We start from the raw sequence: 27300 nt of genomic DNA, 5'->3' as shown, positions 1-27300 counted from the left end.
TTTAACCTTTATGTTTGACAGTTTTGTAATTTTTTTGTCATACCATTCAACTTATCAAACTAACATCAAATAAAAAATTAGAGGATAATGAATAACAATCTGTTATCTGACAGTGGCTTAAGAAAGCTTAAAGCCGGTTCATAACGAACTAATAAATAGTGTGCACCACCAACATATGGTACAGTATTTTTTTTGATTTACACAAGGTGTTTGATACAACATGGCATTTTCACATTTTGTCATATTTGCATGAATAGGGTTTACAAGGAAATTTACCAGTCATCATCTGTGTGTGTTTTTTTCCCCCGACTATTTAGAGCCTGGGTTGGCTTGACCCTTAGTAACAGATACATGCAAGGCAGTAGAGTCGCATAAGGGTCAGTGCCACACTTTTTGCAATTACAGTAAACGGCATTGAAGATGTGATGGCACAGAGTCACACCAGAATTATATTTAGTTGATCTTTGTTTAAGCTATAGCTCCATATCACTATGTAAAGCAGAATGCCAACTACAGACAACTATATGGAAAGCAAGAAAATGGGCACAAAACCATGAATACCATTTCTCTCCGACTAAATCAAGAGCTGTGTGCATTTGTAGAATACGGCCTCCCCATCCTTGGTGAGAAGTACATGTTGAAACCCAATGGAAATAAAGGACCACTACCATTTTCTAAGACTTCTTTTTGATGATAAGTTTATATGGTTGCCACATACGCAACAACTCAAGACTTCCAGCATGAAGGAACTCGGTACTCTCCGCTTCCTCACTGACAGTACCTGGGGTGCGAATCACAGTTTCATTAATATTTTGTAAAGAACTCATTTTATCCTATTTGGACTACAGAAGCAGCACTGACCATCCTAGAAATATTAGACCCTGCCCACCACAATGGGATCCATGTTGCAACCGGAACTTTCCAAAAAAGTTCAGTTGATAGCCTTCTTGTAGAAGCAAGAATACCGTTACTGAAATACAATTTAACCACACAATCATGATTAATCAAATAACGAATCAGCCTTGGCATTCAATTTTATTCCACAATTCAAAGACAAGTTACTCATGAAACACATTGTAACAGAACATCTGGCAGCGTAGGGCTGGGAGACATCAGACACGAACTTCAACGTCCTCCAATTATCAGTATGCAACACTCCACCACAAACACCTCCATGGTATGTTCCCCAACCAGAAGTAAAGATAGACCTAAGTTGTGGCACCAAAGACAATAAAAGTTCCAGTTTTTATCACTGTGTGCTTTATTCAGTCATCAAGAGTATTCACATGTTAAATCTCCTTTAGGCCGTTTGCCCATTGGTGCAACACACCTGCAAGGAAATGTATGAGCATTGGACAGCTGTCACTTCAGAGTCTGACCCATTGTGCTGCATTGTACCTTGTCCACAGGCGCAACTGCGGTCCATGTGCAATGCAACATGTATGTGCGTAACTCCCATACAACCACGTCCAATGCAACTGCTCTGGCAGTTGCGTCACAACTCTGGTGTGACTTCCCGCATGGTATTCTTTCTTGGTGATTAGTTATGTCAGATTGGGTCCAAGTAATTTGTGCTAAGCTGGCTTTAACAATGGAGAGTCATCCGTGTCTATATAGTCACAGTTTGCCAGTATATTCAAACAAAATTGCTGTGGAAAAAGCATGAGAAACTGTAGGAAAAGAAACTGATGCGAGTGGTAAGTACATTGGTAGTTATTTCAGTAGTATCAGCATTGAAGTGTTTCAGGTTGGCTTGAGCTGCGTGATGGTTTGTTCTACTTCACCTCGTGCACCTAGCACTTAATAAGTTACCACTTCAACATAAATAAGTTGCCACTTGAACATTCCTTTTATATACAATGAATGTTGCTTACTGAATATTCGGTTGCTGTTAAGTATTATTAATCAAGTCCAACTAGCCTGTGTCTTGAATCTGTGTGCCTTTGTCCCCAAATTTGGCTCAGACTTCACCTCCTTACAGACTGCGGATAAAGCTGCAGAAAATTAACTTCTCATTTTTTGCTCACCTCACCACCTAAGTAAAAAGTGAGATTCAATTCACCTTCTTATATTATCTTCAAAATTAGAACTCAATACATGATAAATGAGGACAGCTACCAACCTGTATACTGCCTCTCTGTGCTATGTACATAACAAATCTGATATTCAGCCAGGTAGTTAACAAGTATAATACCTTTATTATCTTTGAGATTTCGTGTTCTTAGATTTCATAGAGCTCTTTCCTTCTGCACTGCCTGCTCTATGGAAATACTATCTCCACCTCAGCATGTACGATTGTCTGACTACTACCCACTTCCATACATTCGCTGGATCATTAGCTCTGGTATCATCATCTACAATTTAAAACACCTCCCAACAATAAGGTGCTCACCACTTATCGATTACTCTCTGACATGTGTATTTAAGGATGTTATACCTCTTATTTAGGGAATGGGATGTATCACTACAGTGTACATATGATATCGTGGCGATGTACAGCAATTTAACTGTGTGTTGATAATGTATTGTTCAGTGTTATCTGTTTTTTAATTATTATTGTGAAGTATTTTTATTAGAGCAACAAAAAAATCATCATGTGTTTTCATAGCTGATAATTGTTTTTATTTTGATTTAATTATTATTAACATAATACTTCCATAGCCAAGGTAAAGCAATATTTGGTGTCAGGAAATATTGCGTTAAAAGATTTTGTAATCCTGGTCAAAGCCATATTTGCTTACTGAATATGTTTTCTCTTCTCTGTTTCTAGCGGGCACACACACACACACACACACACACACACACACACACACACACATTTGTGATGCTACTCACTGTTGAGATTCTTTTGCAAGTTATTAAATTTTGCAAAATGCAGGCTCATCATACTCAATGCATGACCCTGACTCAATCTACAGTTGAATATCCATGTGAGGTGATTGTCTTTTTTATGAAATGGTTGCATGAGATATTTTTGCAAAGGAACTACTTCATCAACAACAAAATAAAATGAGAACTTTGGTCTTGTAATGTCATGAGGTAAGGTACAAGGTTCAGGCAAACCAAGAGTTCATTGTTGTAGCCTGTGGTTCAGGCTTGAAGCTTTTAGAATTCCACCATCACCGTTTCTTCCCAAGATATCCTGTTTCATTTGCAGTGACATTTGCCATTGGAATTGGCTACAGCCATCAGCATGATTGAATGGTATGACTTATAGCTGAAATCTGTTAGTCCGCTTCTAAGAATTTTCTTAAAAGTGTATGTGGGTTCCATGTATCATGCCTATGCAGATAGGTAGTTCCAAAGAGACTGAAAATGCTGTTTGTTTCCAGAGAGTTTTGTCTGAGCTGGCATGCATTGCTTCTGCAGCGTGTTCCAAATAGCTTCGCAGAATTTCTTTGTTGTTCTTCCAATGGTACAATTCCCATGAATGAAATAAAATGATAGTGAGGAAAGACTGCATCCACTTCCCAAGTGCCTAAAACAAAACTATCTCTTATAAGAGGAGTTGTAAGCGAAATTGCACTGATAAATTTTATAATTTTTTCTTGAGCTGTTATCAAACTTAGAAAACTGAAACTTGGCAACTGAAAACACTGTGCTTAAAGTAATACTACTTAATATTTACAGTATTTTTAATGGTATTAAATTAACATTGAAACACTGAAAAAAGTGATGTACCTGTTTCTCCAATACCATTGCTGATAGACATCTGAAATTTAGGGCAGCTTTAGTTGATGTAGGTACAAACAAATTGGTGGAAAGAATTTTTTAAAACAATGTACTTTTCTTTATATTTTAATTACCTTCTGTAAAGAAACATGGAGAAATGGGGACTGTATTTTCAAGGAGTCAAAACCAGGTTGTAGTGGCGGCAAATGAAAGAAAGAATATTATTTGTATAAGGAGCTGCAGTTTCTAGTTTGTCATGAAACCTTAAGCTAGCAGATGTTGCTGGAAGTTTGCCTCCAGCTCCCAAACAAGAAAGTGAGGCTCTCAGCAGTGCACATATCAGTGATGATGAAGAAGAAATTGATGATGACAATGAGTTATCAAATGAATATGCTTCCCCAGATAATAAAACTCCAATACAGGCATCATAACTCAGCACTAAGTCTCAGCCTACCTCGGTATTTCTGAAATGAAGACCAAACATACTGTGAAGAAGGTAAAAGTCTAATCACTAACATCTGCAGCCGATAAAGCTTTTATAGACTTTTGTAATCAGCAGATTAATTTCACAGAAGACAGTCTGAGTAAACATGTTTCAGTAACAGATGTGAAAAACATGACACACAATTTTGTCTGTTCAGAAGTGAAGTGGTACTGTTGACAGATGGTATTCTCGAGTCCTCCAACTCGTCAGTCATCTCCGTGCCCACAGATGACTGCGTGAAACACCTCTTCCATATAAAACTCACGAACATGTATCCTCAGTTCTGTGTGCCACATCCCATGAACCATTTACTTCCCAGGATTCCCAGTACCCATCAGTCAATTGGTGGCAGTTTGGTGCAGGCAGCCCAAATGTTTAGTTCTATGAACTCACATTGTTATTTTTCATGTCTTTGTGTTAAATTTTTTTTTAAATACCATAGAATTATAACATTTGTAATGAGCTTAAATTTATAAATACATTTGCTTCACGGTAAATTTCTTTTATACTTTATAATGATTAATAAATGCACCTTACCTCAAAATAAGTGATCTTTCTTCAACTGAAATACTTTTCCTCCATTTTATGTCCTTTTTTGTAATGATTGAGCAAAGATTTTCAGCCAGCTCCTCAGCTTCTTTGACATTCTATAAATTCCTTTGAATTTTACTTGCACTAATACAAAAGCTGAACATGTCTGATTATTGTGAATGAGAGGATGAAACCAGAATTTGTTTTCTTCGAAGCTTCCTCAACTACCAATATGCCACGAGAAAATTACAAACTGCATAGCTTGGCATTGTTGAGCAAACTGACAAAATTCAGCACTTTTGAGATGGTTGCCCATTGCAAAAAAGTTGCATCAATGGACAAAGAATGTGCGATGCAATTCTCCTTCAACTGTAGCCAAAACGTTGTGTTGCATTAGTGGATGAACAGCCCTATACAGACAGCTCAGGAGATAATGAATAAGTTTTCTATGCATACGTAAACAACTGCAGTTGAGAACAATATTCTCTGTCAAAAGAATGCAGCATACATTCTGCAGAGTTGATCGCCATACATAGAACATTGCAAAACGTGATAATTTTTCCTTGACAGATTTTCATTGTTTTGCGAACAATAGGTAGGTGCTACCCAAAACATCCATTGGTCTCTTCTGCCACCCATGACAAACTGTTGAACTGTGTGCCCTCAGCATACAGTGCTTTTTCTTTTTTTTCCTTAACCATGTTGGCATTCCAGGTAATGAGCTGGCTGACAAACTAGCCAAAGAAGCAACAGGGATGGAAGCACTCAAATTCAATGTCCCAACTGATGAACTGAGGGCACACATTAGACCCTGCATCCTGAAGAAACGAGAAGACAAATGGCAATTAAGTACACGATACAATTAACTATGGACCATTGACACACTGCTAAGGCAAACTTTGCTACAAAGCTCAATGAGGAAGGCATTGCCTTGTGCAGATTACGAATTGAACATACCAAAATAACTCTAACATCAACATAGTTGAGTCTCTTTACATTTACAATCATCTTGAACATCCCAATTATCCAATGAGGGAAAGGAGACCAAAGCTTAACATTGAATCTGAACCATTTGTCAATCCTGGTAGCTTGTCACGTTGTTGAGAGGTGAAGGTTAGATTACAGGCAGATTGAAAATTTCTGTGATCCAAACCTGATTCCGTCCTACAACCTCTGTTTCCACACTCTTGCCTTAGCTTTAGATCACCAAGCCCAAAAATACATGCACTCTTTGACATGACTTAAAAAAGGTATGTTGTTTTCAATATTTTGTAGTCATTTGACACTACTTGGACATGTATCTTCGAACTGCTCTCTGAATAGCGCTTCTATACACATTTGCACATTTTTATGCCATTTTCCCACTTGATGTTATTTCAGATATCTGTTTTGCCATTCAATACATGTTTGTTGTCAATTTTACCCTTTTACCCCATTGAGAAATCTGAAGTACTTACCTTGCTGTGATATGTTGACCATTCAGCATCATAAAATATACCTTATCTGTTCTAGTTTGACAAATAATAAATTTCTTGTTTACTGTGAGTGCATAGTGTGTGGAGCTGAAACCTCAGTGTATTGTCGTTGAAAAATGAAGTGCTCACAGATGTGTTGTGGAAACTGCGTTGCGAATATGGTTTTACAGCATGTGAATGTCAGTATTCACAAAGTCTGGGGCCAATGGGCACCTTAGCTTGTGAAGAGTCTCAGATATATTTTAGATATTTTGCAGTACACTAGAGCAAACCCTCCTATCAGGATACATTTTTGGGTATGAATAGCACCCATTGGTTGCAGGATCATTTTCAAAGTGTATATTAGGATTCAACTTACACACAAAATTTGCAGCTTTCGAGAGAGATATCAATGTACATCTAACAAAGAAGTTGTTGAAGGGAAAAATGCCCTAATATGTTATAGTTCCCTGGATAGTTTTGAATAGTTGTTCCAGCAGAGAAAATTTCTCTTCTGTGTAAGAATAGAAGTTAGTTTATGCTTTGTTACATTGCTTGCAGACACCCACAGCAGCCCATTATGAAAAAGTAATATGCACCTCTTGCTACAAAAGTGTCGAGGTGTTGATGTATCAGTAAGCAGTTTAGGGGGCACACGAAAACAAGAAATATGATGTAACAGTCAAAGGGAGTACTCCGTGACTAAAACAACTTGTCGTTTGATATTTGTCACACTGCAGTACAGTACTATCAGCTGCCCCTCTGTTAAAGCTCAAACAGCACATTGTGGCGGGTGACCAGCACTGGCGCTTCTCCAACTTGCCCATCACTCAGCAGAAGGAGAACGGACTGCTGTCAGATTGTGTCTACACTGCATTACTTGAAAACTGCATGTGGTCTGACGTTTGGCAGTGGCTAGTCCGTGTCATGTTGTAAGATTTGTTTAGATCAATTAAATTCCAAGGTTTTCAAAGCTGACAAATTATTTTAATCTGACTATTGGAATGGACTAGGAAACAGTCAGTGATTAAAGGGTCACTGCAGGTGGGGGGGAAAACAAACAGCCATTGTTTAGAGTCTTTATGTCAGTGTCTTAGGACAAGTTAACTTTGATGCACATGTTATAAAAAACAGTGTTGATGAATAACGAGTTTTATGGGTAACTTCTGTGATTGAGGACCTTTACTCTTCCACAGAATAACATTTTTACCCACACATTCCTTCCTCCTCGCACCCAGTGCTCAAGTGATTTCTGATTGTTAAAGATTTGTTTGTGTTTCTATATATGTTGATTACTTAAAGATCCCCAATGATCTCCCCTCAGTGGGCTCACAGCTATCTCATTAGTGAGTTGGTGGGTAAACAAGGGGCCCAAAGCTACTGCAGCACTTCATTCCTTTCTTGTGATGTGTAACATGCCACACTATTATTTATTAATTTATATTTAATTGTTGCTTGCTGTGGTCTAGCTGTTTGGAAAATAAGGTGCCGGACATTCATACATAGCCGGTTTTGGAGGATGACCTTACCCCAGACATACATGCGTCGATAAATAAAGTTCTGAACCTTTGCCCACAGCACATGCCTTGTCTATTCTCCCACACTGTTCTATAACTTGGTTCCTTCCATAATATTGTAATAACCTCTCAGACAAACAGAAGCTAAACGATGTCAAAGTTAGCGTAAGGAGGACTATGCGTGAAGCGTTCATTGAATTCGAAAGTAAAATTCTATGTCCCGACTTGACAGAAAATCCTAGGAAGTTCTGGTCTTACGTTAAATCAGTAAGTGGCTCGAAACAGCATATCCAGACACTACGGGATGATGATGGCATTGAAACAGAGGATGACACGCGTAAAGCTGAAATACTAAACACCTTTTTCCAAAGCTGTTTCACAGAGGAAGACCGCACTGCAGTTCCTTCTCTAAATCCTCGCACAAACGAAAAAATGGCTGACATCGAAATAAGTGTCAAAGGAATAGAAAAGCAACTGGAATCACTCAATAGAGGAAAGTCCACTGGACCTGAAGGGATACCAATTCGATTCTACACAGAGTACGCGAAAGAACTTGCCCCCCTTCTAACAGCCGTGTACCGCAAGTCTCTAGAGGAACGGAGGGTTCCAAATGATTGGAAAAGAGCACAGATAGTCCCAGTCTTCAAGAAGGGTCGTCGAGCAGATGCGCAAAACTATAGACCTGTATCTCTGACGTCGATCTCTTGTAGAATTTTAGAACATGTTTTTTGCTCGCGTATCATGTCATTTCTGGAAACCCAGAATCTACTATGTAGGAATCAACATGGATTCCGGAAACAGCGATCGTGTGAGACCCAACTCGCTTTATTTGTTCATGAGACCCAGAAAATATTAGATACAGGCTCCCAGGTAGATGCTATTTTTCTTGACTTCCGGAAGGCGTTCGATACAGTTCCGCACTGTCAGCTGATAAACAAAGTAAGAGCCTACAAAGTAAGAGCCTACGGAATATCAGACCAGCTGTGTGGCTGGATTGAAGAGTTTTTAGCAAACAGAACACAGCATGTTGTTATCAATGGAGAGACGTCTACAGACTTTAAAGTAACCTCTGGCGTGCCACAGGGGAGTGTTATGGGACCATTGCTTTTCACAATATATATAAATGACCTAGTAGATAGTGTCGGAAGTTCCATGCGGCTTTTCGCGGATGATGCTGTAGTATACAGAGAAGTTGCAGCATTAGAAAATTGTAGCGAAATGCAGGAAGATCTGCAGCGGATAGGCACTTGGTGCAGGGAGTGGCAACTGACCCTTAACATAGACAAATGTAATGTATTGCGAATACATAGAAAGAAGGATCCTTTATTGTATGATTATATGATAGCGGAACAAACACTGGTAGCAGTTACTTCTGTAAAATATCTGGGAGTATGCGTGCAGAACGATTTGAAGTGGAATGATCATATAAAATTAATTGTTGGTAAGGCGGGTACCAGGTTGAGATTCATTGGGAGAGTGCTTAGAAAATGTAGTCCATCAACAAAGGAGGTGGCTTACAAAACACTCGTTCGACCTATACTTGAGTATTGCTCATCAGTGTGGGATCCGTACCAGATCGGTCTGACGGAGGAGATAGAGAAGATCCAAAGAAGAGCGGCGCGTTTCGTCACAGGGTTATTTGGTAACCGTGATAGCGTTACGGAGATGTTTAATAAACTCAAGTGGCAGACTCTGCAAGAGAGGCGCTCTGCATCGCGGTGTAGCTTGCTCGCCAGGTTTCGAGAGGGTACGTTTCTGGATGAGGTATCGAATATATTGCTTCCCCCTACTTATACCTCCCGAGGAGATCACGAATGTAAAATTAGAGAGATTAGAGCGCGCGCGGAGGCTTTCAGACAGTCGTTCTTCCCGCGAACCATACGCGACTGGAACAGGAAAGGGAGGTAATGACAGTGGCATGTAAAGTGCCCTCCGTCACACACCGTTGGGTGGCTTGCGGAGTATCGATGTAGATGTAGATGTAGATAATAATGAAGAGATTGTAATATGTGAACATTTTGGGCAACACAGTTAATTTATTTCGCTTTAATTTAAAGTGTCACATCCATACTTGTTCTGATCGCATTCACACTATTATTACAGTCACTCATTTGCCTCAAGTTTATATGAGTTTATCATTACCAATTCCTTGCAGCATGGTCGCATTTTAATTACCTGTCAACTCCTCTGATAAGAAATGAAGCCATGCTTTAAAATTATGTTTTACCACAAACACTTTTCCCTCATACATATGTGTCCTACTCGTGTGAGGGCACTGGTGCAATTGACTCATTCCTTCATGCCCTATGACTCCAGGTGCCAGCCTGTTCCTTTTAGAACTATGGGGCATCTCTGTCAGCGATGCTGCTGCGCTGTAGCAAAGAAATGTAAGAATAGATTTGATCCATCAAGTACAGGATCAATATTTATCTCCCAACTAATTATTCTCAAAATCCAAGTGAGATTTTGAAAATAAAAGAAAAATCCTCCCCAATACTGAAAAAGAAAATTCGCCACTGACTGAAAATAATTGAAAATGGCAGTGGTGCCCTCTTAGCTTGGCAACATTAATTCTCTCTCTCTCTCTCTCTCTCTCTCTCTCTCTCTCTCAACCACTGTAATGTGCTGCGAGCTCACTCTTCTTCCACGCCACTCAGGTTTATGTTACGTACACGATGACTAGGTGACCTATTGACAGCTGGCTCGCCCCTGTTGTTGTTGGCTGATAGGACCGATTTTTGTGCTTGCTGAAGACATCCAGCTGGCTGTTGAATTCTCTCCAGTCCATTGGCTGCTTCATTCACTGCCTGAAGTCTCACCACACTATCAGGCTGCTCTCCGCAGTGCCATTCTGCAGTCAAATGCAGCACCTCGCTTTACTGGCTCTTAGCATGTAACAACCCATCACACTTACTATCTCTTGAATTGCTCTGCTTTCAACACAACAGGCTAAATAAGAGGCTGTGTAACTGAATATGTTCAAAGCAGCCTGTCACTAAACTACATATACTCTTAATTTTTAGACATGTCCATTACAAGAGTCACAATAAACATTCATAAACTTAAATAGAAGGAAACATAGTCAAATTAATATACCAATACAGTATTGACATGTCCATTATTGGCAGTTAGATATATTACACTTAATTACTTCATCAGCACTGTTAATTTTACTTCCTATTTTCCTCTTCTTCTGGGGGGACAGATCTCTAGTAAAATATTTCTTTACATGTGCCATGTTGCGTACCATATATGTATTAAAGTTCCAACGTGTTTGGGAGTTTGTGCTGTAACCTTATATTGTCCTTTATATGCATGATGGAACTTTTAACACCGAATCCATGACATCCTAAATTGTAGGATGCTCCAGTTTATCATATTGTTTTCACCTAGCATCAGGTCTTCAGTAACTGTTTCTTCCACTATTTTGACCTTTTCCTTCCATGTAACATATATATCGTAGAGATCGGTAGAGTCCTGAGCTGGCAGGGAATCAGACCAGTCTTCTGCCACCCAGGAAGATTAAGGAAATGTTGCGGCCCATGAAAGATAATCTCGGCCTGAGAGTACCGGAAATTTACGGCATTCCTTGCGAGTGTGGCAAAATTATATGGGCCAGTCTATAAGAACTGTTGCCGACTGCTGTGTGGAACGTCGGCGTCACCTGAAATACAGGTATCTAGAAAAATCAGCGTTGGCTGAGCACAGTTTGTTAAATAAACATAAGATTCTATTCGATACAACAAGAATACTTGCTCACACTTCAAACTATTGGGACTCTGTCATCAGGGAAGCAGTTGAAATTAGACTATGTGAAAATAATTTCAACAGAGACTCCGGATATGCACTCACCAAAGCATGGATGCGCGCAGCTGATAAAGAAAGAGCGCAAGGGAGACTTCTTACATTCCTCCCAGTTCTCCGCCTGTTGCGATGGATGGCGCTACAAGCAACGCTGGATAAAGTGCGGAAACAAAATCTACGGACATAGAGGCCACCACCTCCGTTTTCACCATGACGTTATCCAGTCAATCAGAAGCCGTCCACTGCTTATAAAAGCGGAAGCCTCACTGGTCGACGACAGTCAGTTTTACCCCTGATGAAGATGACGGAGGTAGTCATCGAAAGCTCAGGATTTTATCCAAATTTGACGCGGCAAGTAAACAGAGAACTTTTTTGCAAGGACTCTGTCGTGAAAAACTTCGTAGTCATATATATGTGACTTCTTGATCAAATCTACAGTGAGGCCCTATTACACCATCAAGTTTCTTTGACAAAGATATTCAACAAAAAAATTTGATAGTGTAACACGGGCCTAAGCAAAGAAGGGAAAGCAGAAAGGTGGAAGGAGTATATAGACACTCTACACAAGGGTGATGTACTTGAAGGCAATATTACAGAAGTGGAAGAGGGCGTAGATGAAAATGAAATGGGAGGTACGATACTGTGTGAAGAATTTGGCAGAGCACTGAAAGACTTGGGAGTACACTACATTCCATTAGAACTACTGATAGCCATGGGAGTGCCAGCCATGACAAAACTCTTCCATCTGGTGAGCAAGATGTATGAGACAGACAAAATACCTTCAGATTTCAAGAAGAATACAATAATTCCAATCCCAAAGAAAGCTGGTGTTGACAGGTGTTGAAGTTACTGAACTACAAGTTTAATAAGTCACGGCTGCAAAATATTGACATGAATTCTATACTGATGAATGGAAAAACTGGTAGAAGCCAGCCTTGGGGATGATCAGTTCAGATTCCATAGAATTGCTGGAGCATGTGAGGTAATACTCACCATTACAACTTATCTTAGAAGATAGTTTAAGAAAAGGCAAGCCCACGTTTCTAGCATTTGTAGACTTAGAGAAAGCTTTTGACAATGTTGACTGGCACACTCTTTCAAATTCTGAAGATGGCATTGGTCAAATACAGGGAGCAAAATGCTATTTACTATTTGTACAGATGCCAGATGGTAGTTATGAGGGTCTAGGGGCATGAAAGGGAAGCAGTGGTTGGGAAGGGAGTGAGACAGGATTGTAGCCTATCCCTGATGTTATTCAGTCTGTATATCGAGCAAGCAGTAAAGCAAGGAAAAGAAAACTTGAGAGTAGGAATTAAAATCCACGGAGAAGAAATAAAAACTTTGAAGTTTGCCAATGACATCTAGTACTGTCAGAGACAGCAAAGGAATTGGAAGAGCAGTTGAATGGAATGGACATTGTCTTGAAAGGAGGATATAAGAACATCATCAACAAAAGCACAGCAAGGATAATGGAATGTCATCGAATGAAGTCAGGTGATGCTGAGGGGATTAGATTAGGAAATAAGACACTTAAAGTAGTAGATGAGTTTTGCTATTTGGGGAGCAAAATAACTAATGATGGTTGAAGTAGAGAGGATATAAAATGTTGACTGGCAATGGCAGGAAAAGCGTTTATGAAGAAGAGAAATTTGTTAACATCGAGTATAGATTTAAGTGTCAGGAAGTCATTTCTAAAAGTATTTCTATGGAGTGTAGCCATGTATGGATGTGAAATGTGGACAATAAATAGTTTAGACAAGAAGAGAATAGAAGATTTCGAAACGCGGTGCTACAGTAGAATGCTGAAGATTAGATGGGTAGATCATGAAACTAATGAGGAGGTACTGAATCGAATTGGGGAGAAGAGGAATTTGTGATACAGCTTGACTAGATGGAGGAATCAGTTGGTAAGACATATTTTGAGGAGGGATCACCAATTGTATTGGAGGGCAGTGCGGAGGGTAAAAATCGTAGAGGGAGACCAAGAGATGATTACACTAAGCAAATTCAGAAGGATGTAGGATGCAATAGTTACTAGGAGGTGTAGAAGCTTGCACAGGATAGATTAGTGTGGACAGCTGCATCAAACCAGTCTCTGGACTGAAGAGCACGACGACGACGATGAGGACAGCGACAACAACCACCACCATGTAGTTAAGCCCCTTCAAAATTGTCATTCTCTTTTACTTTGGTATGTTGAACTTTCATGATGGTTATATTTCGATGGTTATATTTCATGTGAAGATAAAGGTAGACATAAAAAACCAAGTGTACACTGTAGTAAAACTATCATAAATGTGCATTTGTATATTTACAGTTGAGAAAGTATGTATGTCTTGGCATCTCACATAATTTCTTGTATAGTTAATATCTACATAATCTGACTGGAACAGAAATAAGAGGATTATGGTTTATTTTGCAGGTGTTCCACAGGCCATGCAGAAAGTTATGATAAAAGGACTTGCAAAAGATGAAAGGACACTGAGGGAACTTGGTGTTGTTAAAGGTGCTAAAGTAATGGTTGTAGGCTCAAAATTGGATGATGTGCTGGCAGTGTCTACCCCCAGCAAGCAGGTATTGTGTTTGTAGTCACTGTTGCATTGTAGCTTATTTGTGTAAGTTTGTAAGAAAAAACAAATAATGGAGAAAGGAATTCAGGGAACTTGTTTACCTCCAGATTAATGTGGCTGGCACAATATTATCTTGTTCTAGTAAAAGTACAACTCATGCCCGCCCCCTCCTCCTTTGTACCCCACCCCCCCACCCCCAGTGTTCACTAGGAACGAGAGATGGTTCTAAGGTCAATGTGATTTTGAGAGTCCATAGGTACTTTCTGTCATTTATTCATAGAACAAGAGAATTCGCAGCTGCTTATAGGTTTGTTGGCTGATGCTGACACAACAGAATCAACTATTAACATTGGTCTGCTCACCATGCTAACAGTAAGACAACTGATGTTTGCTGCAAGCACTTCACTACTTGTGTTGCATGTGGCATTTTCCTCTTACCATGCCCCTCACCCCTCTGACAGCGGACTTTGTATGGTACGAAAAGAAAAGGATTGTTCAATAAATAATGCCCACACTTTTTTCGCAGAACTTGTTTATTCTTGAGATTCAGAATCTGGTTACACTATCAGTTGATAATTCTTTTACATGTACTATTTTTCTGCATAGCCTCGAGGACATTGTATGGCCTGTGTTCACTACTATGAATTACGTTCTCATTGTCTTCAAAGTGTGTTCCACATAGAGAATCCTTAAGTGGTCCAACATGTGGAAATTCAAGGATGAGAGGTCTTGGGGAATGGGTTGGATATGTTCACATTCCTGAGGCTTGCGTGTAGTGGTGATAGAGCAATGTTTCTGTTGGGTTCTTGTCACACTATTTACTTTGGAAATGGATCTTGAGTTTTTGTCAGGGTCTTCACATATGACTCTTAATTAAATGGTAGGTCTCTTGGAAAAACATACACGAGAATGGCACCACCTCTACACCAGAAGACTATCATGACTTTGCCAGCCAATTGAGCTACTTTGAATTTCTTCATTCCATTGATTGGCTTAAAATTGTTTCTAGCTTGAAGTGAGGCAACCAGGTTCTGTCACCTGTAACGGTCTTCTGAAAGGATTCTCCATTGGTCTGAAACTGAATCTTGTCATTTGTTGCTAACATTCATTGAAGCCATCTTGCTTTGAATGTCAGAAGAGGTTTGCCTGGCTTTAGTATCGCTATAATCTTTGCTCGTTTAAGCTGGTGTGGGATATTACCCAATTCTAAAATATCTGTTAAGAAGTTTGCGAGCCATGTTCTAGTATATTTTCCACAGTGAAGTAGGAATTCCGGGTGGATGCCATCGAGGCCGGGAGCCTTGCCACTTTTGATTTTTGACAAGGCTGCTGCAACTTCTTCCGCTGTGATAGGCTGGGTAAATTCGGAGGTAGGCGATGCCCTTTGTTTTAAGGATCTTAATTCACTTTTGACGGTCGTGGTGTGTGTTCTGTCCCTTGGTGCTCTTGAGGTTCTAACTATGTGTGCGGCCACATTGTTAGGGGCTATCGGGTGGGTGTCTTTTATTTTACGTTTACTGCCTCCCAGGTTACGGAGTAGGGTCCGTGCTTGCCTACTGGATTTAGTGAAATCTAGATTCTCCACGGTGTCCATCCATTTTTCCCGTCGAGCTGCGTCTAAGCTGTGCAACAGTTCGTCCGCGATTTCTTGGTTGTTGGTTTCGGTAAATTCCTGGTACAGGTCTCCGCATCTCTCATTCCAGCCTGGGATGTACTCTTTCCGGTAGCCTCTGGGTACATTCCTCTTAGCCGTGGCGATGACTGCTGCCACAAATCTGTCACAGTTGTCCCTAGTCGGGGGGTATCCAACCTAGACACTTGTCAAGGTTTTCTGCAAAGGTGGCCCAGTCTGCCTTCTGGAAATTCCATCGTGGGCGAGGAAAGGATTTTATGATTGGGATGTTAATTCCGACTTTTAAGATAACAGGGCGATGCTGGCTATGTGGGAAATCAGACAGGACTTCGCGAGTTGCGGCTAGCGGTTGGTTGTTTTTGTTTTTAGTGACAAAGCATAAGTCAGGGTTATAAGCTCGTCTCCATGCTGCTGATCGAAATGTTCCGCGGTCCTTGGCGTCGAAAATCAGGTGGGTGTTAGTCTCCTCACTTCAGCTCGTCAGGGATTCACCGTTCTGGTCGTTTCGTGCGTACTTCCAGTTCTCATGGTGACTATTAAAGTCTCCTACGTAGATAGCAGGGTGGGGATATTCTTGGAGTACTTCTGGAGGCCATGGACAGCCGGGAGGCTTATAGATGTTAACTATAGTGGTCTCGCCAATTTTGACAGCAACTTCATGTATGTTGTTGTCTGTAGATATCTTACACAGGGAAGCATTTCCTATATTATTTCGTATGTAGGTTGCCACGCCGTAATTGCGGTGATAGGTGGCTGCCAGTATCTCGAATCCAGGGATTTTTCCTCTATAGGCCAGCTGATCTATGTTTTCCGCATGAGTCTCTTGTATCGTGACTACGTTGATTTTGTTCTGAGTGAGAACTCTCTGGAGAAATTCACATTTGCTCCTACTTATGCCTTCAATGTTTAGGTGGCAGACTCGGAGGCACGGTCCGAGTGCTCTAGTCAATTCTTCATCGTTCATTTGGTCGGTATCACTCATGATGTGTTTACCAGGAGATCCAGCACAGGATTATCTGGATCATCTGGTTACCTTTAGTGCTAGTTCATTTAGCATTACCCAGGGTGCACGTGTAGTATTCTACTACGGACGCGAACTAGCCTTACACCCCAGAAGTACATAGGCAAAGATGTTGTTGAATGACAGGTGAGGTATGAGCGGCGGCAATTTGAAATTAGCGGAGGTTGAGGCATGGCGGGTAACGAGAAGAGAGGATATACTGAAGGGCAAGTTCCCATCCTCAGAGTTCTGACAGGTTGGTGTTAGTGGGAAGTATCCAGATAACCCGGACGGTGTAACACTGTGCCAAGATGTGCTGGCCATGCACCAAGGCATGTTAAGCCACAGGGTGATCCTCATTAACAAACACTGTCTGCCTGTGTCCATTCATGCGAATGGACAGTTTGTTGGTGGTCATTCCCACATAGAAAGCTTCACACTGTAGGCAGGTCAGTTGGTAAATCACATGGGTGCTTTCACACGTGGCTCTGCCTTTGATCGTGTACACCTTCCGGGTTACAGGACTGGAGTAGGTGGTGGTGGGAGGGTGCATGGACAGGTTTTACACCGGGGGGGGGGGGGGGGGGGGGGGGGATTACAAGGGTAGGAGCCAGAGGGTAGGGAAAGTGGTTTGGGGATTTCATAGGGATGAACTAAGAGGTTACGAACGTTAGGTGGGCGGCGGAAAGACACTCTTGGTGGAGTGGGGAGGATTTCATGAAGGATGGATCTCATTTCAGGGCAGGATTCTAGGAAGTCGTATCCCTGCTGGAGAGCCACATTCAGAATCGGATCCAGTCCCGGAAAGTATCCTGTCACAAGTGGGGCACTCTTGGGGTTCTTCTGTGGGAGGTTCTGGGTTTGAGGGGATGAGGAAGTGGCTCTGGTTATTTGCTCCTGTAACAGGTCGGGAGGGTAGTTGCGGGATGCGAAAGCTGTTTTCAGGTTGTTGGTGTAATGGTTCAGGGACTCCGGACTGGAGCAGCATCCTCCTACAGGCCAATCGCAAATTAGAACAGCATGCCACCCTCCACCTCAAAAAACTATCCAATCTCCTGGTTTCCCACCTCCGGAAAGGCAACTCACTCTCCCTTCATAACCTTTCCAGCAAACCTCAACCTCCTCTCATTGCACACAGACCCAGTCTCTCCCATCTACTCAATCTCCCACTTCCAGCTCCACTCCCCCCAAAACCTCAAAATTCCAATCAACACAATCTGGAACCACAACACCCTAATTCAGTAGTTAACCTTTCCTCCAAACCTCTCTCCCAATCCGAAACCTCTGTCCTATCCAAAGGCATCCCCTTCAGCCCCACTCCCAGATTCAACCAAACAGCCCTTGTCAAAGATTTACTGTCCTACACCCGTACTCTCTGCTGGAAATATCACTTTGCCACGAAGAAAAATGATCCTAATCCTACTCCTAATGGTCCAACTCCCCAAGACACTATCCAAATTGAACCCTGCCTGGAACAGTTCCGTCCTCCGTCACAGCGGGACCCACCTCCTCTTCCTCAAAATCACCCTCTCCAAACTTTCCAGGAGTTTCTAACTTCCAGCCTTGCCTCTCAATCCTTCTTGAAAAACCTTAATCCTGCTCCCAACATCACCACTGCTGAAGCCCAGGCTATCCGTGATCTGAAGGCTGACCGATCCATCGTCATTCTTCTGGCGGACAAGGGTTCCACAACCGTGGTACTTGATCGTCGGGAGTATGTGGCTGAGGGACTACGTCAGCTTTCAGACGACACTACATACAAAGTTTGCCAAGGTAATCCCATTCCTGATGTCCATTCGGAGCTTCAAGGAATCCTCAGAACCTTCGGCCCCCTACAAAACCTTTCACCTGACTCCATCAACCTCCTGACCCCACTAACACCCTGCACCCCTACCTTCTACCTTCTTCCTAAAACTCACAAACCCAATCATCCCGGCCGTCCCATTGTAGCTGGCTACCAAGCCCCCACAGAACGTATCTCTGCCTATGTAGATCAACACCTTCAACCCATTACATCCAGTCTCCCATACTTCATCAAAGACACCAACCACTTTCTCGAACGCCTGGAATCCTTACCCAGTCTGTTACCCCCGGAAACCATCCTTGTAACCATTGATGCCACTTCCTTATACACAAATATTCCGCACGTCCAGGGCCTCGCTGCGATGGAGCACTTCCTTTCACGCCGATCACCTGCCACCCTACCAAAAACCTCTTTCCTCATTACCTTAGCCAGCTTCATCCTTACCCACAACTTCTTCACTTTCGAAGGCCAGACATACCAACAATTAAAGGGAACAGCCATGGGCACCAGGATGGCCCCCTCGTACGCCAACCTATTCATGGGTCGCTTAGAGGAAGCCTTCTTGGTTACCCAGGCCTGCCAACCCAAAGTTTGGTACAGATTTATTGATGACATCTTCATGATCTGGACTCACAGTGAAGAAGAACTCCAGAATTTCCTCTCCAACCTCAACTCCTTTGGTTCCATCAGATTCACCTGGTCCTACTCCAAATCCCATGCCACTTTCCTTGACGTTGACCTCCACCTGTCCAATGGCCAGCTTCACACGTCCGTCCACATCAAACCCACCAACAAGCAACAGTACCTCCATTATGACAGCTGCCACCCATTCCACATCAAGCGGTCCCTTCCCTACAGCCTAGGTCTTCGTGGCAAACGAATCTGCTCCAGTCCGGAATCCCTGAACCATTACACCAACAACCTGAAAACAGCTTTCGCATCCCGCAACTACCCTCCCGACCTGGTACAGAAGCAAATAACCAGAGCCACTTCCTCATCTCCTCAAACCCAGAACCTCCCACAGAAGAACCCCAAAAGTGCCCCACTTGTGACAGGATACTTTCCGGGACTGGATCAGACTCTGAATGTGGCTCTCCAGCAGGGAAACGACTTCCTCAAATCCTGCCCTGGAATGAGATCCATCCTTCGTGAAATCCTCCCCACTCCACCAAGAGTGTCTTTCCACCGTCCACCTAACGTTCGTAACCTCTTAGTTCATCCCTATGAAATCCCCAAACCACCTTCCCTACCCTCTGGCTCCTACCCTTGTAACGGCCCCCGCCCCCCCCCCCCCCCCCCTCCCCGCTGTAAAACCTGTCCCATGCACCCTCCCACCACCACCTACTCCAGTCCTGTAACCCGGAAGGTGTACACGATCAAAGGCAGAGCCACGTGTGAAAGCACCCACGTGATTTACCAACTGACCTGCCTACACTGTGAAGCTTTCTATGTGGGAATGACCAGCAACAAACTGTCCATTAGCATGAATGGACACATGCAGACAGTGTTTGTTGGTAATGAGGATCACCCTGTGGCTAAACATGCCTTGGTGCACGGCCAGCACATCTTGGCACAGTGTTACACCGTCCGGGTTATCTGGATGCTTCCCACCAACACCAACTTGTCAGAACTCCGGAGATGGGAACTTGCCCTTCAGTATATCCTCTCATCTCGTTACCCGCCAGGCCTCAATCTCCGCTACTTTCAATTTGCCGCCGCTCATACCTCACCTGTCTTTCAACAACATCTTTGCCTCTGTACTTCCGCCTCGACTGACATCTCTGCCCAAACTCTTTGCCTTTACAAATATCTGCTTGTGTCTGTGTACGTGCGGATGGATTTGTGTGTGTGTGCGAGTGTATACTCCGCATACTCCTTTTTTCCCCCTAAGGTAAGTCTTTCCGCTCCCGGGATTGGAATGACTCCTTACCCTCTCCCTTAAAATCCACACATCCTTTCGTCTTTCCCTCTCCTTCCCTCTTTCCTGATGAGGCAACAGTTTGTTGCAAAAGCTTGAATTTCATGTGTATGTTTGTGTTTGTTTGTGTGTCTATCGACCTGCCAGTACTTTCGTTCGGTAAGTCACATCATCTGTGACTTGTTCATCATATCGATAAAATAATTGTGAAAATTATCTACAGAACATGACATAACTAAACTTACAAGTGTATTGCGTAGATGCCATCTTGATGGTCTGTTATGCCTTTGCAATCTATCAAAATTCTATCAAAACTTCACACACACGGAGGGGAAATGTCATATTTGAAGCATATTGAAGGACAATGCCGAATGTGTATTAATTACTGTAAAAAAATGAGACATTATTTATTGAACAGCTCATTCATACACCTGTATGGCTACATTTTATTGGCACAGGTTTGATAGGGGTTTGTGTCGGGTGTGAGAGGGAGAGGCAGCAGGTGCACAGGGAAGAAATGTGGCACAAGTGAGCTCATTCTGGTTGCAGGCATGGGAGTAGTGTGGGGCACACAATTGTGCTGGCCTCAAATTATGCTAGCCCCTGACCTGCACTAACCACCTCTTCTGATCCATAACCCTAACTTCTGTCATACCACAATCACACCCTATTTCACACAGTATCTTTCGACCTCTGTAGTATTTCATTCTCCCAGTGAGCTTCTCTATATCGTTAGTGTCTTTTGCACAATTCGTCTTGCCTGCAGCCAGAATGAGTTCTTCAATGCAGTGTTGCCATACTGTGCATCTGCTGCTTCTTTCTCCCCCACCCTTCCCCACATCCTTTTTTACCCCACACACTCTACTTGGTACAACCCCCATTCCAGTTGAGCTGCCATGCTGGCACAATTTAATCAGCCAGAACAATGAACTCCTATACATGTATGAATGTGTAGACTATTGTTCTGAAGAGGGACTCATCCAAAACCAAACAAAGTTTTTAGTCTTGTTAATGCATATCAATGACTTAGCACGCAACTGTTCTCTGTGTTGTTAAATTTAATCCTTTAATTTAGAGTAGTTTTCCACATCACAGTAGTACTGGTGTTGACACCTATGATGAAATGTTGACACTGAATATCAAACATACATTTCTCGTCCACAGCTCTGCAGGGCACAGTTCAACATTGTAAAGATAAATCTAGTACAGGCTGACAGGTCTGAATGGTTGTACTATGGTTGCTTTAGAAGAAAGGTACTATACAATACATGCAGGTTGTAGCATATTCCTAGAGTCATCATTTAAAAGTTTATGTTGAAACTTTGTTAATAGACTTTCTTGGAATGGTTACGTCAATCTTAGAGTCTTCCAGTTCAGTTCCTTCGTTATCTGTGTGACACTCTCCCATGGATCAAACAAACATGTGACCATTTGTGCAACCTTTCTCTGTATTCATTCGATATCCCCAGTTAGTCTGCTTATTACGGGTCCCACACTGTTGGATCACACGAGTGATTTGTAAGCAATCTCCTTTGTAGACTGATTGCACTTCCCCAGTATTCTACCAATCAACCAAAGTCTACCACCTGTTTTATGCACAACTGAGCATATGTGATCATTCTATTTCATATCCTTGCAAAGTTTTATACCGGGTATTTCTATGAATTGGCAGATTCCAACAGTGACTCTTTGATATTATACTCACAGGATACTAAGTTTTTTTCATTTTGTGAAGTGCAAAATTTTACATTTCTTAACCTTTAGAGCAAGCTGCCAATCTTTGCACCACACTGAAATCTTATCAAGATTGCGTCATCTGCAAAAAGTCTGCAAAGTCATTAATATACACTATGTGATCAAAAGTATTCGGATATCAGCAAAAACATACATTTTTCATATTAGGTGCTTTGTGCTACCACCTACTGCCAGGTACTCCATAACAGCAACCTCAGTAGTCATTAGACAGCATGAGAGAGCAGAATGGGGCACTCTGTGGAACCCATGGACTTCGAACGTGATCAGGTGATTGGGTGTCACTTCTGTCATACATCTGTATTTGAGATTTCCACAATCCTAGTGATAGTGAAATGGAAACATGAAGGGACACATACAGCACAAAAGTGTACAGCTCGACCTCGTCTGTTGACTTACAGACACCGCTGACAGTTGAAGAGCATTGTAATGGGTAATAGGCAGACATGTATCCAGATCATCACACAGGAATTCCAGACTGCATCAGGATCCACTACAGGTACTATGACAGTTAGGTGGGAGGTGAGAAAACTTGGATTTCATGGTCGAGCGGCTGCTCGTAAGCCACACATCATGCCGGAAATGCCAAATGACGCCCTGCTTGTTGTGAGGAGCATAAACATTGGACGATGGAACAGTGAAAAAACATTGCATGGAGTGACGAATCACGGTACACAATGTGGTGATCCGATGGCAGGGTGTAGGTATGGCGAATGCCCGGTGAACGTCATCTGCCAGCATGTGTAATGCCCACAGTAAAATTCGGAAGCGGTGGTGTTATGGTGTGGTTGTGTTTTCCTGGAGGGGGCTTGCACCCCTTGTTGTTGTGCGTGGCAGTATCACAGCACAGGCCTACATTGATGTTTTAAGCATCTTCTTGCTTCCCATTGTAGAAGAGCAGTTCAGGGATGGCGATTGCATATTTCAACACGATGTTCATAATGCATGGCCTGTGGCGGAGTGTTTACACAACAATAACATCCCTGTAATGGACTGGCCTGCACAGAGTCCTGACCTGAACCTTTGGGATGTTTTGGAACGCCGACTTTGTGCCAGGCCTCACTGACTATCACCAATACGTCTCCTCAGTGCAGCTCTCCGTGACAATTGGGCTGCCATTCCCCAAGAAATTTTCCAGCACCTGATTGAATGTATGCCTGCACGAGTGGAAGCTGTCATAAAGGCTAAGGGTGGGCCAGCACCATTATGAATACCAGTATTACCGAAGGAGGGTGCCACAAACGTGTAAGTCATTTTTAGCCAGGTGTCCAGATACTTTCGATCACATAGTGTCTGTGCAAGATGAACAGCAAGGGTCCCAACACACTTCTTTGGGACACAGCTGAAGTTCCTTGAACATCTGACAGTGACTCTCCATCCGAGATAACATGTTGCATCCTCCGTACCAAAGAGTCCCCAATCCAGTCACAAATTTCACTTGATACCTGATGTGATCGTGCTTTTAACAATAAGCATAGGTGTGGTACTGAGTCAGATGCTTTTTGGAAATCAGGAAATACTGCATCTACCTGATTGCCTGAATCCAAAGCTTTCAGTATGTCTTGAGAAAAGTGTGAGTGGGGTTTCATATAATCGATGCTTTTCGAATCCGTGTTGGTTGGCATTGAGGTCATTCTGTGCAAGATACCTCATTATGTTTTAGCTCAGAATATGTTCTAAGATTCTACAACAAATTTATGTCAAGGATATTGAACAGTAGGTTTGTGAATCACTTCTACTACTCTTCTTGTAGAGGGGTGTGACCTGTGCTCTTTTTTTTCCCCAAGAACTGGCTTCTTTTTTGGGGGGTGGGGGTGGGGGTGGGGGGATTCTGTGATAGATCATACTTAGAAGAGGGTTAACTCAGCTGCAAATACAGTATACAATCTGACAGGGATTCTGTTGGGGCCTGGAGTTTTGTTTAGTTTTAACGATTTCAACGGTTTCTCAACACCACTGACTGACACTAACTTTTGTTGTGCTCATCTTTTCAGTAGGACGAGGATTAAATTTGGGCCATTCTCATAGGTTTTCCTTTGTAAAGGAAAATTGAAAACGAAGTTAAGCATTTTAGCTTTCGCATTGCTACCCTCAATTGCAGCTCGTGTCTCACTCACTAGGAACTGGACACTAATTTTTGTGCCACTAACAGACTTTATGTATGACCAGAATGTCTTTGGGTCTGTGAAAGATCACTGGACAATACTATGCTACAGTAGTAATTGAAGGTCTCACACATTGTGCTGTTGACAGCCAAACGTTTTTCATTCAGCATCTGTCTGTCTTCAGCCCTATGCTTTGTTTTACACCTATTATGCTGTGGTCTCTGTTTCTGTAGAAGTTTCTTTACAGTGACTGTATACCACGGAGGTTCCCTCCCATTATGAACTGTTCTAATATCTATCCAATGCATGGTCAACTATCTTTTTAAACTTGAGCCATAGTTCCTCTACATGTGCCTGTGCTGAAAGTTTCAGGTTCCTTATTGAGATATGACACTACTGACTTTTTATCTAGTGTACTGAATTTATAAATCTACATCTATATCTACACAGATGCTTCCAATCGCTTGGGACTTTGTGTTGGGCTTATTACAATGTCACCGATATGGGAGTCTCTCCGATGATCAGAGGATGTTATATTTGTAGGATTCTCCTGTACAAACAATTTCTTGAATGCAAAATTTAAGACTTTGGCTTTTATTTTGCTATTTTCAACTGCCACACAGACTGGTCAACACGGGTCTAAATGGAAGCCTTAGATGCGTGAAAGAAGGTTGTATACGTGGAAGTAGCCTGGAGATACTAGAAGGTATTAGATAGATTATATAATGGTAAGACAGAGATTTAGGAAAGAGGTTTTAAATTGTAAGACATTTCCAGGGGCAGATGTGACTCTGACCACAATCTATTGGTTATGAACTATAGATTAAAACTGAAGAAACTGCAAAAAGGTGGGAATTTAAGGAGATGGGACCTGGATAAAGTGACTAAACCGGAGGTTGTACAGAATTTCAGCTAGAGTATAAGGGAAATATGGACAGAAATGGGGGGAAAGAAATACAGTAGAAGAAGAACGGGTAGCTTTGAGGGATGAAGTAGTGAAGGCAGCAGAGGATCAAGTAGGTAAAAAGAAGAGGGCTAGTAGAAATCCTTGAGTAACAGAAGAAATATTGAATTTAGTTGATGAAAGGAGAAAATATAAAAATGCAGTAAATGAAGCAGGCAAAAAGGAATACAAACGTCTCAAAAATGAGATTGACAGGAAGTGCAAAATGGCTAAGCAGGGATGGTTAGAGGACAAATGTAAGGATGTAGAGGCTTATCTTACTAGGGGTAAGATAGATACTGCCTACAGGAAAATTAAAGAGACCCTCGGAGGAAAGAGAACCACTGTATGAATTTCAAGAGCTCAGATGGAAACCCAGTTCGAAGCAAGGAAGGGAAAGCAGAAAGGTGGAAGGAGTATATAGAGGGTCTGTACAAGGGTGATGTACTTGAGGACAATATTATGGAAATGGAAGAGGATGTAGATGAAGATGAAATGGGAGATATGATACTGCGTGAAGAGTTTGACAGAGCACTGAAAGACCTAAGTGGAAAGAAGGCCCCAGGAGTAGACAACATTCCATTAGAACTATTGACAGCCTTGGGAGAGCCAGTCCTGAGAAAACTCTACCATCTGCTGAGAAAGATGTATGAGACAGGTGAAATACCCTCACTTCAAGAGGAATATAATAATTCCAATCCCAAAGGAAGCAGGTTCTGACAGATGTGAAAATTACTGAACTGTCAGTTTAATAAGCCACGGCTACAAAATACTAACATGAATTCTTTAAAGACGAATGGAAAAACTAGTAGAAGCCGACCTCGGTTTGGATTCCGTAGAAATGTTGGAACACTTGAGGCAATACTGACCCTAAGACTTATCTAAGAAGATAGATTAAGCAAAGGCAAACCTATGTTTCTAGCATTTGTAGACTTAGAGAAAGCTTTTGACAATGTTAACTGGAATCCTTTCTTTCCAATTCTGAAGGTGGCAGGGGTAAAATACAGGGATCGAAAGGCTATTTACAATTTTTCCAGAAACCGGATGGTAGTTATAAGAGTCGAGGGACATGAAAGGGAAGGAGTGGTTGGGAATGGAGTGAGACAGGATTGTAGCCTATCCCTGATGTTATTCCGTCTGTATATTGAGCAAGCAGTAAAGCAAGAAAAAGAAAACTTTGGAGTAGGAATTAAAATCCATGGAGAAGAAATAAAAACTTTGAAGTTTGCTGATGACATTGTAATTCTGTCAGAGACAGAAAAGGACCTGGAAGAGCAGCTGAACGGAATGCACAGTGTCTTGAAAGGAGGATATAAGATGAACATCAACAAAAGCACAACAAGGATAATGGCCTATAGTGGAATTAAATTGGGTGATGCTGAGGGAATTAGATTAGGAAATGAGACACTTAAAGTAGTAGATGAGTTTTGCTATTTGGGGAGAAAAATAAATGATGATGGTCAAAGTAGAGAGGATATAAAATGTAGACTGGCAATGTGAAGGAAAGCGTTTCTGAAGATTAGATTAGATTAATTATTCAGAGATGCTTATGCGTGTACGTAGTTAAGTCGCATATGAGCAGTACCTTCTCCCGCTTCTGGCTATTTGAAGTGCGGCTGTTAGCTGCATCCAAGGTAACTGGACACGAGCTGTTCCAGCAGTAGCAACAAGCAGCCAGGTGCTACCCGGAAACATTTTCTTTGTGCGCCCAAGTTGCCAGATTCGCACATATGCAGAGCAGTTTGATTTGTAGTGAGGTGGGAGGTAGTTTCCACGTGAACCGTGTTTACATTTAGTGATTTTGTTGTTTCCTCTTGGTTGACAGCTGTCAAGTCAAATGAAAACAAAACCGATTTCTGTGGCCCATAGCTATAAAGTGACTTAAATACGTTCACGTAATTATGGAAGGGTATAATATGGTATTAGTTTCAGTTTTATGATTTGATTTTATTTCCAGGTTTTTGGCAGTTGGGCATTAATTGCCTTGCAGAACACTGAAGTTATTTTTGTTGATTTCATAAAAAAAAGGCTTTAATTAATCCTTTCTTCAGAGGCAGTCAGTTTATCGGAAACACTATTGGCTGTAGTTCAATTCTTTTATCTTGGCGGCTCG

The 27300-nt window shown here is 41.9% G+C and overlaps 1 protein-coding gene across 1 annotated transcript in view; it reads left to right on the top strand.

Annotated features, from left to right (window-relative positions):
- The window catches only part of LOC124607189 (ubiquitin domain-containing protein UBFD1-like), a 58943-nt gene that overhangs the window by 9999 nt on the left and 21644 nt on the right, over positions 1-27300 (top strand). The window contains exon 3 of the mRNA XM_047139410.1: positions 13885-14036. Coding sequence (XP_046995366.1) covers positions 13885-14036 — 152 coding nt within the window. The remainder of the gene's footprint in view (positions 1-13884; positions 14037-27300) is intronic.

Source organism: Schistocerca americana, chromosome 3 (assembly GCF_021461395.2).
Source record: "Schistocerca americana isolate TAMUIC-IGC-003095 chromosome 3, iqSchAmer2.1, whole genome shotgun sequence".
Classification (NCBI taxonomy): Eukaryota; Metazoa; Arthropoda; class Insecta; order Orthoptera; family Acrididae; genus Schistocerca; species Schistocerca americana.
Note: the sequence above shows the minus strand (reverse complement) of the source record. Positions and strands in the feature narration are given on the sequence as shown.